Consider the following 20,192-nt stretch of genomic DNA (forward strand, 5'->3'; position numbering starts at 1 on the left):
CTATAAAACACATGGGCTTGTACACACTACAAGGGTGGGCATAATGCCTTTACCCCAACACATCGCTAGGGGTATTAGCTACCCCTTGCAAGGTTTGGCCATCTTTGGGGCTGGCCCCAACTATGTGAATGCAACTAATGCTTCTATGATGCATACTACTGCTATGGCTGAAATCTACATGCACGTATATGATGAACACTTGCTGAATTCTCCACAGTGGGTTAAGAGGACTGACCTGACACTGGCCTCTATGGGTGCATGTGACACCTTTGTGTCCGACCTCAAAAGCCAGTTTTCTTCCGCCCCATTACATGACCAATTTGAAGGATGAGTTTTACAAACTCTCCCAGAATGGGTCTCCAGTGCTAACCTATGCCAACAAGGTCATTACCATGGCACAACACCTGGGGAAGTCGAAAGAAGAGAAGCTAAAACAGTTAGCAAAGACGATCGTCTCATAGCAACTCAAGCAGGAAGAAAAACACAACGGCCAAGCCAAAGAAGACACCTGAGGAGAAGGTCAAGGAGGGCATTACTAGGGGTACCAGGCAGAGAACCGATGTTTTCTTCTACCACGAAGTGGACCATGGTAAGTGTCACCATTTGGCCACCCAATTGGTCCACCGTGCTTTCTCATCATGTATGTACATTGGACTGGTGTCCATAGTAGTTGTATATGCCAAGGATTGATGCCACTCATGGGACTTGGCTTTCCGTTGGGACTTGTGACTCTGTGTACATGCCCGGAAATGCCTAGTGGATTGGTGTTCCATTGAGTCTGGTACCTCATGTACTTGCCTAGAGTACGTCTATTTTGGTATAGTTTCATGAACGGGGATTGTCCATACCAATGCCGCATTGCATAGCATCTTTATGTGCTTGCTTGCAATTGAAATTGCATGCTGTTTTCATGCTTGCGTGACCAATGTGTAGTTCCGGGTAAGGGGACGCCCGCCTGCAAACCGTGCATGTGAAACTATCTGCTGACATGGTTATGTGGCATGTGACAGGTGGTAAGTATTGGTCATAAACCTAGCCTTAAGAGTTAACACTAATTTATAAGTGAGTGTGTACACACTTCATTAAGATTTGGGTGACCAAAACTCATTTATAAATTATGACCAGCCCGGTGTTCACACACACTGATGTCCCGAGGTGGACAAAACCCAATGTCCACCGCCCAGACCTTAACCCCTTTGTACAAAGGGAGTAACCAGCCATGTGTCCACTCTAGCTTGCTCCACAAATCACCTGCTTGCCACCTACACTTGACAACTCACCACCTCACTCCTCCTCTCTCTCTAGAGATTGGCACCTCCTTCATGAGGGCATTTGGGCTGTATTTTCTGCACTTTCTCCTTCCCAACTCCATATCCAAGCTTGCTAAGTTGTTTCTCAAGCTTCCAAGAGTGTTTCCGGGTGCTAATCACTCTCCTACACACTCCCAATGACTGAAATTCAGCAAAACAGCTCTCTTTATTGCTGTAATTTCTGGTCTTTTTGCTGAAAACCCTAATTTCCTCCCAACCCTCAATCCCTCAAGCCAAAGGAAAGCTCACAAAACTCTATGTAAGTTAGTAATTCTACTTTTTTTAAATTCTAATCTATGGTTTTCTGAATTCTTTGCTTTTTAATGTGATTATGGATTATAAGCCTTGATGAAAAGGCTTCTCCCTTCTCTTCATTAAGAATTTCAGCCTTTCTTTATCCAAAAATGAGTAACAAATAAATTGAGTTAAACTTTTTCTATTGATTACTCTTTAGAAGTGAAAAATTGATTAGATTAGAGTGCTTTATTTCATCTTGGGATAAATTTTAAAGTAAATTTAAAATGTAAAAATTGAGAAATGGTTAGCCATACAAAGGAGGTTATTGCAAAATTTTCTTAAATTTTGTGTAAATAAGTTTTATCTTTATGTTATTCAAAAAGAATAATCCCCACCGTTTGTGCATTCTAAAAGAAATTCTTTTTATTTTAAAAATGTTATTCCTATTTTATGCATAAATAGATGTATAAAAGGATTTTCTTTTATTAGAAAAGTGTTATTTTCATTAGATTCAATTTCTATGTATAGAAAGATGCATATTGGATATTTTTTATTATAAAAGTGTTATTTTCATTAGATTCAATTTCTATGCATAGAAAGATGCATATTGGATATTTTTTTATTATAAAAGTGTTATTTTCATTAGATTCAATTTCTATGCATAGAAAGATGCATATTACCATAGGGGAAGTTTTCCCAGGGTTCCCTTCATCCTCTTGAAGACTTTTGTCACGCAAAGAAATGCGACAAATCGAAGATCTCATCACTCCCAAGGACTTCCATCGTGAAGGCTTCCGCTGTCATCAACTCTACTTGCAATTGGTAAGCTTTTAAGCTTAAATATGGAAGCAAGTAGCAGGAGGGAGGAACCGGATTACAAGATCACATACCCTGTGTAGTGTTCTCTTGTCCTACGTGCTCTCTTGCAGATTGTTGCTACCATGTGTTGGTGGAACAATAGAGAGCAGATGGTAGGGAACATGGGCACTTGAGAGGGTAGTGTGAGTTGCAAGTCTACATCGACAACCACTTGTTTACAATACTGTATTCATATGCATTGGTATGGAAATCTGGTCAGAAATGCCCATGACACTATGTACTTGATTCTCCCAAGATCAATATACTTTATTTGAGGGAGGGGTCAGCCGTTCCGGCTCATTGTGTCTCTTGTCAATTCAGCAAATTACTTCTTGTATTGAGCATGTGTCCATCAAATCTTAGTGTATTTAAGTGTATTGATTAGCATTGTGTTCAACCAAGTTACAATAAGAAGTGTTGGAAAAGCATTTGCTCAATGGTCCACCCTCGTGTTGTTTCTACAGGTGAGACGGATGTGCTCTATTTTGTAAGGCCCCCTTTATGAGGAGTAGTTGTTGGGTTAAGGAGAACCGAGCTCACACGCACACAAACACAGATTAAGACACGCGAGAGCAAGAGAGCTAGAACAATTCTTCTAGATAAGCAAATGTGAGAAGTAATAGTACAATGCTCTAGGGTACTCAAGTACCACTGCCCAAGAGGATCATCACATGGGGAAAAAACCCTTCCCAACAAGAAGATAAAAAAGTGCCCGGGTACAAGAATCCGTTCACACTAGAACGACCATGAGTTATACACGACACATGTAACAGTAGCCGTTGTGCACAGCAACTGAGCACCAGCACTTCCTAGTTTAGACTTTGGATGGTGGCCAAGTGTGCCCAAATGGTTAGGAGACGGCTTATGTAGACTTGGCACTGTGCCTAATAGGATTCATGCTTGTGCCAGCTAAGTGACCACATTAGTAAGTGCTGGACAGCAAACCGAGGACACACTGTTCTCGGGTTTTAGTCTAATATGGTTCCAATCAAATCATATGGCCATAGGCACGAAACAGAGCTTTCGTCTGCTCTTCAGCCTTGCCTTCCAAGGTGGTTCCAAACGCAGTGAACGATGCGTTTAGTATGTTTGGAAAACGTGCTGAAAAGATTCCAAACATAGTGAATGCTGCTCTCGATATATATATATACAAAATTTATAGTTTACTTATAAAATTTTGAAATATGAAGTTTAAAGATTCATCAATGAACATTAAAGCACTTACTAATACTATACAACCTTTAATTTCAATTTTGCGAGAGGGAGAGAGAGAGACTTGAGTGTGTGCGGGAGAGGGAGAGAGAGAGAGAGACTTGAGCGCCGCATAGAGACACCCGCAAGAGAAGACTTGAGGGCCGCACAGAGGCTGCCACATGCACATAAGGAAAAGCAAAAAAAAAAAGACGACATTGACTTGCATCCGTTTTTTTAACCTATAAAATCAAAAGTGCACGTTCACTAACTTTTCCAAACGTTAGTGAACGTTCCAAACGTTTGGATTACATCCAAAGTTTGGATGCAACTATGTCGCCTTCCATGGTTCCAAGACATCATGTTGAGGAACGACCTCCCACCCATTTATCTTGAGAATCATCGAATGGAGTTGGTCCTCCTCTGGGATAGAACCACCCAGTAAGTTCCCCTATTACGTGTCCAAGGCATTGAAGAGTGAGCTGGAACAGCAGTTGTCCCGGTTACTCGGGGTAGGATTTATCCTCCCATCATCCTTGCCATTTGTTATGCCTATCTTATTTGTGCTAAAGAAAGACAAGACCACACGTTTAGGGGTGTCCATGGTCACATCTTCTTCATCAGTTTTCTTCTTCCGACTTTTGCACATTATGAGCTGCAAAGGGAGAGTTAGAATTTGTGCATCTCACTATGTGTGGGGACCGGGCCTTTTATTGTCACGCATACATATTTATCTCATTTGTGCTGGTCGTGGGGTTATTTGCTGCAATCGCTAGCTCCACAGGGCAGTCGGCCAGCTTCACTGCTTCCCTACATAAAGGCCACTTCCCTTCTCACTTAATAACTTAGTTCACTCATTCATAGGCACATGTTCTAACCATCTGCTGGCTGGTATTGCCATTGTTAAAGCATCTTGCTACATAACATGATGTTCATTGTCTGATGTCTCTCTCTCTCTCCTTTTCTCTCCCTCTCTCTTATGTTTTGCTTCCGCATTGTGCAACTTTCTCAGTAGGCCTGTGACCCATTCAAGGAGGTGGTTAGGCATTGCCCACTCAAGTCGAAGTGAATCAACTTGAAGATACCCTGAGCACGATGAGTAGCATGCTATGGGATCGGTGTATGTGCTGCTTACCCATTTGACATGGCTGGCAAACATCCTTGGTCAGTTTGAGACGGGGTATGCCTTCAACTAACTGGTCTCTAGACAACTCATAGAGCGTGTCATAGGGAAGGTGACCATAGCGATAGTGCCATAGTCGTTCAATGTCCGGAAGGACCTCTGGTCACGTAGGCACAAACGCAGTGAAACTCAGAACCCTGGGAAGATGGCTCAGATAGAAAAGCAGACATCTGATATAAGCCATCCCATGTGCTTGACCTCAGGCAACAACGAGACCGGTAGTCTCATCAATTACCTCAACAACTCGCTTGTTGAAGTAAACTCCATGATCGAGTTGGATCAGCTGGGATGATTCAGAAAGTAAGTTGAGGCCCAAGTTAGGAACAAGGTAGACATTGTCCAAGGTTGCCTGGTTGGGGCCTGAGGTAGTGTCAAATAATACACTGCCAATAGATTTGATGGGCATCAATGTATTGTTGCCACATCGAACTTTACCCTTAGCAGGATGCTGATAGATGAAAATGACAGCATTGCGTGCCATATGGTGTGTTCCTCCACTATCGACTATCCAAGTGACCGGATGGCCACGGGGAAGAGTTGGGTGGGCTTCGATGATTGGCACAAATTGATCATCAGGTAACTGATAGATCTAAACGAGGGCAAAAGCTTCCATACGTTTACTGCCATGTGTAGCCTAATGTTTCTACTTCCTTTCGACAGAGTGGTCAGAGTCCAACTCAGATGTGGCCTGAGCCACATTGGCTGATGGACCGGATGAGATGTAAGAGATGACCAATCATACATCCCTTCCAGGGTGGCAAAGGATACTAACTGGGGTGTGGACCTTGAGCGACCTGACCAGTGGTTCGCCATTGGGAAGACCTAGGAGTGCCTTGTTGCTAGTTCCCTGGTGGGGGACCCTGCAGAGGAGGTGTTGGAGAATTACCCCCTCTCGATCGCCAATTTAGGGCATTGCCGCCACCTTGGTTGTTTTGGTGATTCGAGTTGTTGGTGTTGGGGTTGGTACCTCTGTTTTCCCTAGCTTTGATGCCAAACTCATCATCAACATGTCCAGACATCTGGCAATGAGTGCAGTATCTATTCTTTTTAGGAATATTATCCCAGTAGGGAATGGGTGTCGTGGCAGTGTTTTTGGGATCATTGTTGTTGCCTTGTGGTTTGCCTTGATTACCTGGGTTGTTGTTCCCCTTCCCTTGCTGCCCTTTGTGGGCAGAGGTGGTATTGGAAACAAGGGCCCCCTCTTGGGTAGAGGAAAAAGATGACTTCTCGAGGTGAAACTGGTCATGCAACCGAGCGAAGCGTAGAAGTTGACACTCACACTCTTACAGGTTAGGCATAGGTTCTAAACTGATGGTCTGAGTAGTGGAAAAAGTAAAGAAACTAGGTGGCAACTTGTTCAATAATGTGATGACCTTCTCTTCCTAAGACTTGGCAAAGCCAATGGTGGCGTGCTCCGCATTAAGGCGCCGGTACTCAGCAACCTTGACTTTCAGGTCATCCCCCTCTTTAATAGAGAATTTTTGAATTTGATGCTCGAGACGCGTCTGATCACATGCTGCTTATCGCTCTGCAAGGTGTGCCCATTTGTCAGAGACATAGGGGAACTACTGGAGTCGTAAATGAAATTCCGGCAGAAGGCCTTGCATGAGCTCCAATATGGCACCGGCATTCCTAGCTTCCCAATAGCAGATGACTTCAGGAGGTGCTTGTGAGGGGTGGGGTTTTGGTTCAAGTCCCTTCACCAGGTTCTAAGAACCTTGGGAAGTGAAAACTCGTTCCACAAGGTTAGCCCAGGTGGTGTAATTAGACCCATCGAAATGAGTCTTTTTTGTGAAAGCATTTCTAGACATAGATACATGGAGAGAAGGAGACGATGGGATCCAGGATGGTTGGTATCCATATCCGGAGTGTAAAGGGATAGGTGGTGCTCCAGAATAACCACTAATACCCAGCACAGGTGTAGGACCTGGCGAGGGTAATCCATAAGATGGGATATAAGGCTGGGCACTCGGCACAGGTGGAATACCTAGCAAAGGCACAAATTCTTGAGTAGGCACATAAGCTAGTACTGGTGTAGTGCCTGTGATGGATTGCTAAACTACCTAATAATCCGGAATGCTAGGTGCCGACAGTGTGCCGGTGGGCATAGTGCCAAGAGATCCCTATGCTGGGTAAAACCCATAATGGCTGCATGCCAACGCCAACAGGAAGAAACATGGGTTGGGTGGGAGGGTTTTGTGCTTGTGGTTGTGCAGTATTCCAAAACACATTCGGAGCAAGAATAGAAGGTGAACTAGAAGAGAAAACAGTGTTACCTCCTTGTACACCAGTAGTATGGGAGCGTACTCTGCTCCTAGACCCTCCTCTATTTAGGTTCACATTACTCCAGCGATGGAGGGTAGTAGTTGGTAGCATATGTTGAACCTATGCTGCAAAAGAGGCCACCCAGGTAGTGTTAGGCACATAAGCACTCAAAGGTACATACGAACCTAACATGGTCTCCGGCTGAGTCAATGACGATGGATCTCCGGATGACCATGGTGGTACCTGTCCTCCCTACGAGAAAGAACCAAAGCAAAGTCCAAGCTGTCGGCTAGACTGCGCAGCAGGGCTCTCCAGATGAGGCTGGATACTGGGGCCCAGTACTGGCACACTGGCTGTAGGCATGTATTCCCCTCTGGAAGCGAAGTCTAATAAGCTTAGAGAGGAAGAACAAGATGCCAAAGGTGTAGTGGGTGAGCAGGTGTAGACAGGCTGGTCATCTCCCAATGTAAGACCTCGAACAGGGCTCTCCAATAAGTAAGAAGTCCCATCCTTTATGTGGTCTAGATCTGAGTAAGGAGAATCAACTTCTGGTGACGAAGGCTGGTCCTCCGAAATCATGGGTAGACGATCCATGCTGTGTGCTCTCAAGGTCTTCAATCCCTTTTCTCACGATAGCTCTGATACCATGTGAGGGCAAAAGGACAAAAGGACCAAATGTGCGAGAGATCAAAGCAAATTAGCACAGCATGAAGTAGATGAATGAGTATATGTATAATGGTGAAGTAATCCAATACAAGAGGCCCTCTGATGTGAGGTGACTGAGTAGTAGACCGGCGAAGAAGCAAAGACGAAATCAAAGCAAGAGGCTCAGTCGGTGGACGAAGGCTCGCGTCGAGGACAGCGGTGGCACTCTGTGAGGATGTAGAGGCTGCAAAACGCAGAACTGTGTGGATAATGAACATCGAATCCTCTGGCTACAGCAACAAGGTGGAGCAGGGCCTGACCTGGTTGTGTGCTGCTGTCGATGGTCAAGCAAGGTGCTAGGCGGCTGCCAGGGTAATGCTGCGCTGGAGGCAGATAGCTGATGATGATCTGCGTTGATGGCCAGGCTGGTGCAGTGGTAGAGGGTAGAGCCGACAGCATGATGGTGTGATCAATCTGATGTGTGGATATTCAGCCGGGCAACTGCAGTGGTGTGATGCGCAGGTAGTAGAGCCGGCTGCTGATATTCCTTGGTTGATGTAAATGATGATCGTCAATGAGAAGGAGACGTCGTGTGCAGAAACACTGCTGCTGGATGCTGTGTGGGCAGAGCCAGCTGCAGGTTGCGTGTGTTGATCGAGTTGATGATCACGTTGGTTTACGCCGAATGATGATGATGAATATGAAGCGCTGCTTTTATATGATGTAGGACTGCTGGTCAGTCCAGAAGGAGGCTGTCGGCCAGCAGCAAATAGACAAAAATGCCAATATTGCAGCATTAAATGCTGCGCATTATCCTGATGTTGCCTTTTGGGCTGGTTGTCACACACATGGTGCATGTGACAACAGGCATCCTAGAACATCTCTTGTTCACTTCCCAGAGTTCAGCTCATTCAAATACACATCTTGTTCTTGGTGTATTTCAGCAGCTGCATCTAAGTTCAGTTCAAATCTCGGTGTTCTTTACATATTCTCGTGAATCCCATATTCTCTTGCCATCATTTGGAGGTCAAGGGGGGAGCTCTCTAGTTTTGTTTTTGCCCAAGATGTGAGAGATCAAGTTGTGTGGAGATTATGGCACAAAGGGATCAAGATGTGTTGGGTTTTCTTTCCACAAAATATAGACTAGATGGGTCATAATATTCTTTGTGAAGCTTTATGATCAAAAGCATTTTGGTAGCCAAGGGGTTATGGACCCGCAAATCCTAGGACAGTTGCTCAAGTGGTTGTTGACATTTTTAGGGTTAGGGTTAGCAGGTGCACCCAATTGAGAGCTAAGCTGCAATCCTGGGCTGAGGAGGATCAAAGATTTCCATGTGTGTGTAGAGAGAGAACGAGAAAGAGCTAGAGTCTTACCATCATTTGGAGGTACTTCAAGTTCTCTGGTCAAGGGGGGAGCTCTCTAGTTTTGTTTTTGCCCAAGGTGTGAGAGATCAAGTTGTGTGGCGATTATGGCTCGTATCAATGACCTATCGAGATGGCAAGGATCAGATGCTCTCACACACTGGAACTCTAAAGGGGGAGCGAGCACAGTGGACTACTTGATGGGATATCCTTCATTGATACCTGATGTGCAGGGTTTCACGATTTCCAGTCCGCCCATTGGCATAGCAGCTGATCATGCACACCTGAGTTTCACACTAGTAGGTAGATCCCCGAAAGATGGGCCAGCCACTCATCTACTTAGGTACCCGAGATATCAGTTTACACGTGAGACAGCTACGGTTTACCGAGATGCAGTATATGATGGCTTGTTTGCTTTAGACCCGCATAGCCCTCTAGACGAGATTAAGAGAGGATTGGCAGGTGTACTACATGCATCCACCTCATATGCGTTTCCCTGCACTATGATCCCTTCCAACCAACCCCCCCCCCCCCCCCCCCGGCAACACTGCCCCACAGAATGATGAGTGTTGTGAGACACGGGTATAGCTACAGTGTGAGATTGCCATTGGGACTCACACACATGGACAGGCCAAGATGATCTTTCGGCGCCTTGTGCGGAGGAAGAAACGAGCCTACCTGCCAACCTGGCTAAGTTAGAGGAGAAGATCTACCAACTCTTCCTAGGGAAGGACAGCAAGAGGGCATGGAAGATGTTTTAGGAAAGACAGCCTGGTACTCCGATTACTACACCTGAAGCATGGCATGCTTATGCTAGAGAGCTATATGATGCACCAGGACAGCCCCCCAGCCCCCTCCACTGGGACCTAGACCGGCTAGCAACACCTTTTTTACTATGCGGATGGTGCTAGATGCAATAGACAGGTTACAGAATGGAAAGGCACAAGATCATGATGGGCTAGTTGGAGAGCACTTCTCATATGCGCGCAATACTTTGGCTCCGCTAATTGTACATGTGTTTAATCGTGCCATTTGTGAGGGTTTCCCGGCAAGCTGGACACAGCATATCATTGTACCACTCTTTAAGAGTGGGGATCCCATGGTACCAGGCAACTATAGGACGATCATGATTGGTCATTACTTGGCCAAACTATATGGCTCTATATTGGAGTTGGAGCTCAGCCGCTGGGTAGAGAGGCATGGTCATCGAGCACAGGGACAGGCCGGCTTCAGGAGAGGATTTACTACCTTGGATCACATATTGACACTTCGAGCACTTATTGAAGAGGGCAGGGCACACAAGAGAAGGATATATTGCTGCTTTGTGGACTTCCGCAAAGCCTTTGATACCGTACCACGTGCCAGGCTTATGAACAGATTGCATGACATTGAGGTACCTGAGGATATGCAATGGGGGATATATGCTTTGTATGTGTCTGTGTGACAGGCAGAGTCTGAGCTCCAGGCGGACTATCTGATATGGTGACCAGCACGATAGGGGTGAAGCAAGGATGCCCGCTATCACCCACCCTCTTTGGACTGTGGCATGCCTGGCAGGGGGGTTGATACCCATCTTGTTATATGTCGATGATATTGTTCTAATCTCAGACTCTCCAGAGGGATTACAAAGACATCTGGATGCATTACAAGCATTACAAAGACATCTGGATGCATTACAAGCATTCTGTGCGGATAGAGATCTAACAATGAACCTTGGGAAAACCAGGTTATGGTGTTTAATACCACACAGGCATGGGTGATGAGATCAAAGCCTCAATTCACTTTCCGAGCGGAGCCGTTTGAGTATGTCAGGTCATATGTCTACTTGGCTTTCACAGGTTCGCGTTTCTCCCTGAAGGAGGCAGCAGTAGCTAGATTAGCTCGAGGAGGGCATGCAGCATTTGGGGCACTTGAGAGGTAGTGTGCACACATACAGTTTTAGGAGCCGCACACCAAATTGTGGCTATTTGATACACTTGTCACACCGACCCTCCTGTACAGAGCTCCAATTTGGGGGGCCAGCATACATCACAGATCTCAGAGAGGAACGAATGAGGGATGGAGGCATATGGAGAGGCCACTAATTATGATGATTGCTCGCATGATTCGGAGCAAATCATCGGGACCACATAAGATTGTTCGAGCTGAGTTGGGTGTCGCATCAGTAGTGACCGAGGCCCTATTATAGGCAGTTGCCTTTTTACAGTGGCTATGGGAGCTCCCTCAGCAGAGGTACTCCCGATTGGCATTGACTCTCATCCATACAGTTGGCATTGGCAGAGGATGGAGATAGTCATCCATTTTTGGATCTCACCCGCTCAGAGCAGAACCGCGTGATTAGGATGGATATCGTTAGAGTGGACACAGAGAGGACATGGACTAGTCCCCTTTAGCCCTTAGGCACGAAAATGGCTCATTACAAGAGCCATTTTCTACACCTCTCACCAAATGATTTTATCACCCGCCCGACATACATGGATGTACACCTATCACATGGGATACGTTGTGCCATTGGACAGATCCGGACCTCATCACACCAGCTACGGATTGAGACAGGGCAATATGTGCATCGGATCTCGGATGACCGCATTTATCAGCTATGCATGCTACCAGGAGGCAGAGACAGAGGAGCACTGCATTTGCCGATGTACAGTCTATTATGAGATCCGAGGGAGATATCACTGCCTCTTCCGAGAGGGTTTTGGGCCGTTACACAGGGTCATGGAGTTTGAGGATCAGAGATGCCTGGGATTGTTCCTACTTGAGCTCAAGAGACACAGAGAGACCCTCTTGGCAGACAAGAGACCAAGCCATGATGTACCTAGACAGAGGATCATGAAAGATTTCTTCAGCACCAGCACCAGCACCCTAGCCCATACCCCTCCTGATACCTCCTCCATCGGGCCATCAAGGCACCAGCCACGCTCCCAGGGAGTCACCACATTGATAGAGCAGTCGTCTTATGTCCTGGTCGTCGGCCACACCCACGAGGATCCCGACCACGGCATCCTCACCATCACCAAATCAGAGCCATTATTGCTCGGCATCGGAGGCGCCTACCTCGCTTCTACGACCTCTCCATTCTAGACAGCCCCATGGTGGAGATATTTGATCTGAGGAGAGGACAGCACTTCAACTGATCAACATCCATGGATCTACTTGATATACAGTTTCCAGTATTTTCTACTCGGTATCATCTAGGAGTCTTACTTATAGTTCTTATAATTGTAAGACAGTCAGTTTATTGTACTTTTTCAATTTCATTTGGTTGTTCTCTTTGATGAGACACCAACTTTAGATGTACTCTCAGTTTTGGTCTCATAGGTCATTATGGCCTCTTAGAGACGTTAATATATCATTTCATTTCATTTCTCTCTCTCTCGTATTCGGCATCCATGGACGATAGTATCATTGTCATCGTCATCTCGAAGAGTCTGCCAAGGAGCCACTTTGATCCCATCACATTGTATCATTGCACCACTGGCACTTACATGTTCTTTCAGCTCTAGTTGATTATTTTTTTTCCCATGATTCAATCACTTTATGGACGTATTGAAACAGTTTTGGTCTCATAGACCCTTGATCTTTTGTAGACATTAATAGAACTTTCTTTCTTTTTGCGCACGTGGGTAGGTGGTGTGTGTCATACATGCAAATCAAAAAACCAACATGTCAACGTTCACAACATTAAAATGTAGCAATTATTACCTTACTACAATCTGCCACTGCCTTCTTATACTCCCCAGCTTCTTTTAGGCATGATGATCTGCAAGTTAGCACCTCTATAATCTGAGGGCTTTCCCCATGCTTTTCCAACAAAACTTCTGCCCATGAGAGCCACTTTATTGCATCAGCAAATTGGCCCTGCTTGTAATTCTCCAGCCCTTTATCTTTTGCAAGTGATGCGCTGACACCAGCAGGAGGCGGGGGAAGCCCATCCAGCTCTGTTGTTGTAGCAGCACTGTCATCTCCACCAAAGTGAGTTTCCAATCCCCAATCATCCGGCATATTTTGGGTTGAGAGGCCAGGCTGAGTTTTTATAGACGACCACAAATTCTCCATCACTGAATCCTCAGGCTTTGGCCGGGCGGACAAGTTTGAAACCTTTCCTAAAACAGATTCAAAAGGATCCAATGCACTGCGGGCGGTACTATTGGGCTGAGAAGCTGTGGCCTTGCTGCTGTTTAGAAAAGAAAAGGGATCTGAATCAATGGTGCTGGCATCAGCTTTTTGCCATGCATGAGTCTGGGCAGAGGCAGCAGTCGGTGCATTGGATGCAAAATTGAAAAAGTCATCAGAGGCAGATGCAGCTGACTTTGAGATATTGTTGAAGAGGTCGATGTTCACATTGGAAGATGCCGCAAATGGATCCACATTCGTGGTGGTGGTTGCAGGGGCAGCAGCGGTCGCAGAGGGAACTCCTTGAAAGTCTCCAAAGGAATAGTCCCCACCTTGGCTCTCACTAAAAGAACTGTTACTTACCCTGGCCTGATGTGTAAAGGCCGAGTTTGATCCAGAATTGAGACCTTCAAATGCTGCCCAACCATCATCTTGAGAGGATGAATTTGCCCTTGTTGCACTTGCCGCAGATACAAAATCACCCATGTCATCTGCCACGTTCGATTTGGCAGCCTTGGCATCCTTCATGGCCACTCCTCTGGGAAGGGATGCAGCCATGGCCTCTATATTGGAAAATGTGGAGGATTTAGAGCCCTGCCGCTGCTGCTGCTGCTTCATGGGTGCAGACGACCGCAGATGAGAAGAACCCACCAGATCTCCAAACAGATCTGGAGTGGCACCCTTGCTCAGCCCGCCCACAAGTCCAGATTTGGCCGCACTGCCCTTGGAGGTGTCCACAGCTCCCCAGCTCTTTCCCGTGATGTCGCCTACCATGGAGCGAGGTGGCACATGCAAGCTGGCCCCTGATGAGCTCTGCCATGACCAAGCTGATGTGGATGATGGTGATGACGATGACCATTGCCATGATGATGATGATGGGGGGATGGGCTTTTGGGCCCATGAGGCTCCCCTTCCTGCAGCTGCTCCTGCTCCTACTACTGATGATGTAACAGAGGTATCAGCTGCATTCTGCTGCTTCTGGGCGTTGAGGCTGCTGGAAGCTGAGGATGATCTGGAAAAGCTAGAGCCCAGCCCAAAATCGAAGTCGTGATTGTTGAAGGAAGAAGCCGCCCTCTGGGCATTCTCCGACCTGCTGCGTGAATTCATCCTGCGCCTCTCTCTGTCTCTATCCCCCCCTCTCTCTCTCTCTCTCTCTGTGTGTTGTGTCTCTCTCGTCTGTGTGTGTGTCTCTGCTACCCCTCCTCCTGTAGTAGACGCGTACGTGAATCAATTTCAGACGCGTCCGGATCCACGTGAACCTCGCGAGCCGAACGACAGCCCAGACCGTGTGTACACGTACAGGTACTTTTTTTTTGTTTGAGATACCATGATGATAGATTCGAACCCAATACCTCATTCTCTAGAAGACACACTATCTTGAGAATGCTTTGAAAAATACTTTAGGGCACATGGAAATCAAAGGAGACCTTTAAAAAAAAGGTTGTTATCTAAAACAATTTTGGCATCACTGATTGGCTTCCCATACATAGGTAGAGTGGGATGAAAATGATATTAGCATCACAATGAGTAATAAAGTATCAGAGGTATGTGTGGGTATTGTCTCACAATGAGTAATAGCGTATGAGAGGTATGTGTACTAAGTGTTATGGGTATGGCGGGCATTGTCATGGATGATGCCCGTAAAAATAGCAACAAGAAAAGTGTAGTTCTCGTACATGCGTTGAAGGTTGGTGAGAAGGTAAAATTTATAAAGGTATTTTAAAAGGGTAAAAACAAAGTGTGTCAAGGTTCCCAAATGCATGCTTTAGGTGTATAGTTTGTGGTGCTAAGGTTAAAAGAGAGAGAGGGGATAGAAAATTTTTATAGAAAAAAAAATGTTTTCAAAAAAAATTTAATAGAGCATATAATAATACAGGCAATAATATATAATTTTGAGTAAGGTAGGAATCCATGCTATTTATTATAAATTGATAGAGTATATAATAAATATAGGCAGCGATGTGTAAGCTAGGAATACATGCTATTTATTTATAGAACATATAATAATATAGACAACAATGTATAATTTTGAGTAAGTTAGGAATACATGCTATTTATTATAAAATGTAGAATATGAGTAAGTAACTAATGATAGAAAACAAAAATTAGGTAACAAAAAGAGACTATGGTAGGCTAGAAAAATAAAAAAGTATATACTAATCCAATTAAATGAGTTTTAAAAAGTGAGTTACGGGGTAAATATTAGGTTAAAATACAAACATGTATATATAAATGTAACTAATGATAGAAAGCAAAAATTAGGTAACAAAAAGAGACTATGGTAGGCTAGAAAAATAAAAAAGTATATATTGATCCAATTAAATGAGTTTTAAAAAGTGAGTTACGAGGCAAATATTAGGTTAAAATACAAACATGTATATATAAATGTAATTGTACAAATGTTCATATTTTTACCTAACATTTATACACACATCTATATAAATGTAATTGTTACATTTATTTATACATGTGTGTGTGTGTGTGTGCGCGCGCGCGTGTGTGTGTGTGTGTGTGTGTGTGTGTGTGTGAATATAAATATAAATATGTATATATATATTTATGAGTTAAAAATGTATAAAATTACATGTGTGTGTGTGTGTGTGTGTGTGTGTGTTGATTTTCTCTAGCGTAGATGATCAAATAGAGACAAGACAAGACAAGACAAGACAAGTCATGGTCTTGTCTGACCATGACTAACCTTCACAACAAGCCATGAAGTTGGTTAAGAAATAATAGCAAAAAAATGAAGAAAATAAAATTTTTTCATTTGAGAAGCTTTAGGAGCTTCGTGTTATCTACATCCATTCAAAAATAATAATATTAGTATATTAATTTTCTTAAGTATTGCACGTGTGTCAAAGAAGAAGGATAGTTGTTATCCATGTCACTAAATAAAGCTTCTAATATCGTGCTACCTTGGTCAAAGAATAATTAACATTAGCATAGAAAAGGAAATCATCTTGTGCTTATATAAAAAAAATACCTAAGTTGAGGGAAATCAAGGGGCTATCACATAATAAGTCTTTGATCTAAGAGCTTGGAGAATTTAAGTAGATGAAGGATTTCATGAGTTCTAAAATGGAGTGACCATAAGCTAAGATTTGGGACAAATCATTTTGTTAATTGGCATGCAACTAGCAAGGAATCATACACAATGCCTAAGTGATTTAGCCTTTTATGTACATTCCAAGAATCATATCATCAAAAGTATCAAAAGGTACAATAGTAATCGATGAGCCCCCTTTTATACTTGAGCTCATGAGACCAAGGTCCTAAACCTAATCTAAAGTTATTGCTTCATTACAAACCATCCCCTCCTATAATGATTTCATCCTCAAAATCAAAGGGTGGTTATGCAAAAATTAAATATATACAAAAGGCTATCTATGAAAGCCAAAAATCATAATGTGATGGAAGACCCAAATACCCCCAGGGTCAAATGGAAAGGCTGAGGGCCTCCCATCGATGATGAAGCTAATCAATCTCCCACTTGGATCAAAGGGAAAGTGTGAGAGACCACTGTCAATAATGAAAGTAGCTGAATATCCCCCAGGGTCAAAAGCATAGTGCAAGGAACCAATGTCGATGATGAACGAGGCTAGGTATGAATCCTCCTGGGTCAAATGGATAACATCACGAACCCTCAAATCCAATGTGACAATAGCTCCTAGGTCAAAAGGAAAACTCAAGTCCGAGGGATAGCTCATAAGCCCATCCTCGTGACTAAAACATGAAACTGACATCCAGGGTTCCACCAAATGGAAGCAAAACTCCTAACTCGAATGTCAAATGACCCATGTAGATCAAGACCAAGAGATGTCACAAGTGCATCAGAATGGTATGCCATGTAATCAACTACCATACATCGCAAGTGGCATATAATGCACCCGAAGATGAATGTCCCGGCTCCAAAGAAACTAGGGTCACGTAGACAATCATGGCCATCAAAGAAACACATCTCAAAGTCGGCATCATGAAGGAACTCATGTGAATCAATGCCATCAAAGAAACACATCTCAAAGTTAGCATCATGAAGGAACTCATGTGAATCAATGCCATCATCCACTATAACATAGTTCAAATCATTCAGGGCATGATCCACTGCATCAACGTCTGTATAGGCATGATCCAACATATGCAACATGCCCTCATGTTACATATGTTCAATGCCATCAAAGAAACACATCTCAAAGTCGACATCATGAAGGAACTCATGTGAATCAATGCCATCATCCACTATAACATAGTTCAAATCATTCGGGGCATGATCCACTGCATCAACGTCTGTATAGACATGATCCAACATATGTAACATGCCCTCATGTGAATCAATGCCATCATCCACTATAACATAGTTCAAATCATTCGGGGCATGATCAACTGCATCAACGTCTGTATAGGCATGATCCAACATATGTAACATGCCCTCATGTGTGAAATCCTCTGCATATGTGTGGTCCCTCCCAAAGCAAAAACATGATCAATAGGATCACCATAAGAAATATTATGACAAAATATTGATAAAGTATCTACACATGAAAGATAAGCGGTATCCTCCATAAAATCACTATCCCCAAAACCTCCAAGATTACTAAGGTCATCCTCATAGGTAGGGTCTATCTCTATCAACACTAGATCTAAGAAAATGCCTGTTAATAGGTATATATTTTATCATATTTTTTATGAATTGATAATCGTAGAGAAAATATACTTAATTTAATTTGTGCAGGATTTAGTTTAATAGAATGTGCAAATGTGCACAAGATTATCATATTTGCAAATGTGCACAAAGATATCTTATGTAACAAGGCCCATTAGTAATTATATTTGGACAAAGGTTTTTTATATGTACAAACCTTAGGAGATTTCATATGGTAAATAATATGTAAAGCGATATCTCTAAAGTGGAAAAAAGCAAGCCCAATTTGTACGCACATCTATTCTTAGCTCCTTGGGCTATTTTTATGAATAAAATTCTCTAATTACTTAAATTGTGGAAGTGGAGTTACACACTTGAGGGGAGAGATTGCACCCAATCTTGCCTTCTGTGTGGTATTTTCTATCCTTTACTCTTGATGGTGATGTTATTCTAATCCTCTTGTCTTGTGTTATGCTATGTTATTTATTTTTTAATTTAATTCGAGTCTTTGTTTCAATTTTGATGTAATTTGTGAGATTTTAAATTATTCCTTCAAGAAGTACAAAGGAGTCTCGTGAGAGTGGTATCAGAGCTTTGGTTTAATTCAATCTTCGTGAAGCCCGTCAAAGACTTGTGGACAAAGAGGTGAAAGAGACAAAGGCAAAGGTGATTTTGATAATTTTTCAATTTAATTTGAAGAAAAACATGTTTATGGTTATGTATGGTGGAAAGAAGACTTGTTTTTAACCATTGGATAACAAATCCCCATCAATCTATTGCCCAAAGGGTAAAGCAAGGTGGAAAACCATTAGTGGGTTTGCAAAACCACAAAACCACTAAACCACCTTTAATTTCTCCAATCCTCTTTATAATCCGTCCATACTAATTGAATCTCAACAAACAAATTGAGGAGGTCAAATCCTAATTTCAGAATGGCTAAATCTATGCTCTACTCAATTTGTATAATGGAGGGTTGAAGATTTTTCTTTCTTTCTTTCTTTTTTCTTTCTTCTTAATAAACAAGGCGGCAGTTTTCTTTTCCATTAATTGGAGACAAAATTCTTGATTAAGAAGCTTAAAATTGAGCTGCAAATCGTGGCATCAAGGGAAGGAGCGCGGAGACTCAGCGAAATCAGGCACTGCATTTTTTTTTTTTCCCGGGACGTTGAAGCGTTGAGCGTTCTTTCTCAGTTTGTAGAAAGGCTTGTTTCAAAGCCTTAAGATAAAGCTTTAGTTAAAAATTAATGCTACTATATATATATATATATATATATATATATATATATATATATAATATTAAACATTAGGCTTTAATTAAAGCTACGCCCCTCCATGTTGTATATATATATATATATATATATATATATATATATATATATATATATATATATATAGGGTCTCATTTTCCCTTTATGAGCTAGCCGTGTTGGTTAAACTTTTGGGTAGATTAACTCCCATAAGTAGGCTTGGTTCAAAGCTTACTAAATCCTTGATTAAAGCTTATTATTATAGAAGCTTTCATTAAAACTTTTAAAATAAAAGCTTTAATTTTTGGGTTATAAACCCCCTTATACGTTGAAAGCCAATCATGAAGAAGCAATAGGCTCGATTTGTTTTCGATTTTTTTTATTAAAAAAAAGCTTTATAATACAAATCTTCTTCTCCCTTGTGGCGCTACCTGGCTAGATTAATTGCCATAATTAGACAGCTTTATATTAGGCTTAGTTAAAGTTTAACTCACACACACACACACACACACACACACACACACACACACCATATATATATGTATACACACACACACACCATATATATATGTATACACACACACACACACACACACACACATCATATATATATGTATATAAGTCTCATGCTCTTTCTCATGAGTTCTACAAGAAAGCTTTTATTTAAGAGCTTTAATTTTTCCTTTAAAGAGGGAAGAGGGAGCTTATTACTATAAGCTTCAAAAAGCTTAAACCCAATATATATATATACCTTATAATTGTGTGTGTGTGTGTGTGTGTGTGTGTGTGTGTGTGTGTATATATATATATATATATATATATATATATATATATATATATATATATATATATATACCTTATGTATTACGTAAAGGCAAAAATGTTATATTTTTGTAATTTCAAAAAATTTCATTGGTCCAAAGAAAAAGGAAAAGAAAGCTTTGTTGAAAACCTCAAAAAGCTTTAACTTTTGGGAGTAAGACCTTAAATCATAGAGACCAAAATCTTGCTCCAAGACCTTCCTTCAAGGCTTAGAAGAGACCCTAAATTCTTTGTTCCAGTCTAATTATTTTTTTTGATGCAAAAATTACAATATTTTCAGGATATCTCCAACAATGTACGAAACTTCAAGAGTT

At 42.6% G+C, this 20,192-nt stretch overlaps 1 protein-coding gene across 1 annotated transcript in view; it reads right to left on the reverse strand.

The window, feature by feature from the left end:
• Positions 1-14,470, reverse strand: part of LOC147623864 (Tetratricopeptide repeat (TPR)-like superfamily protein) — a 29,713-nt gene extending 15,243 nt beyond the window's left edge. Inside the window, exon 1 of the mRNA XM_086820495.1 lies at positions 12,760-14,470. Coding sequence (XP_086676621.1) covers positions 12,760-14,277 — 1,518 coding nt within the window. The 5' untranslated portion in view covers positions 14,278-14,470. The remainder of the gene's footprint in view (positions 1-12,759) is intronic.
• Between the last annotated feature and the right edge of the window lie 5,722 nt (positions 14,471-20,192).

This window comes from Cibotium barometz, chromosome 26, assembly GCF_041138505.1.
Source record: "Cibotium barometz isolate CiBa-2024 chromosome 26, ASM4113850v1, whole genome shotgun sequence".
NCBI lineage: Eukaryota > Viridiplantae > Streptophyta > Polypodiopsida > Cyatheales > Cibotiaceae > Cibotium > Cibotium barometz.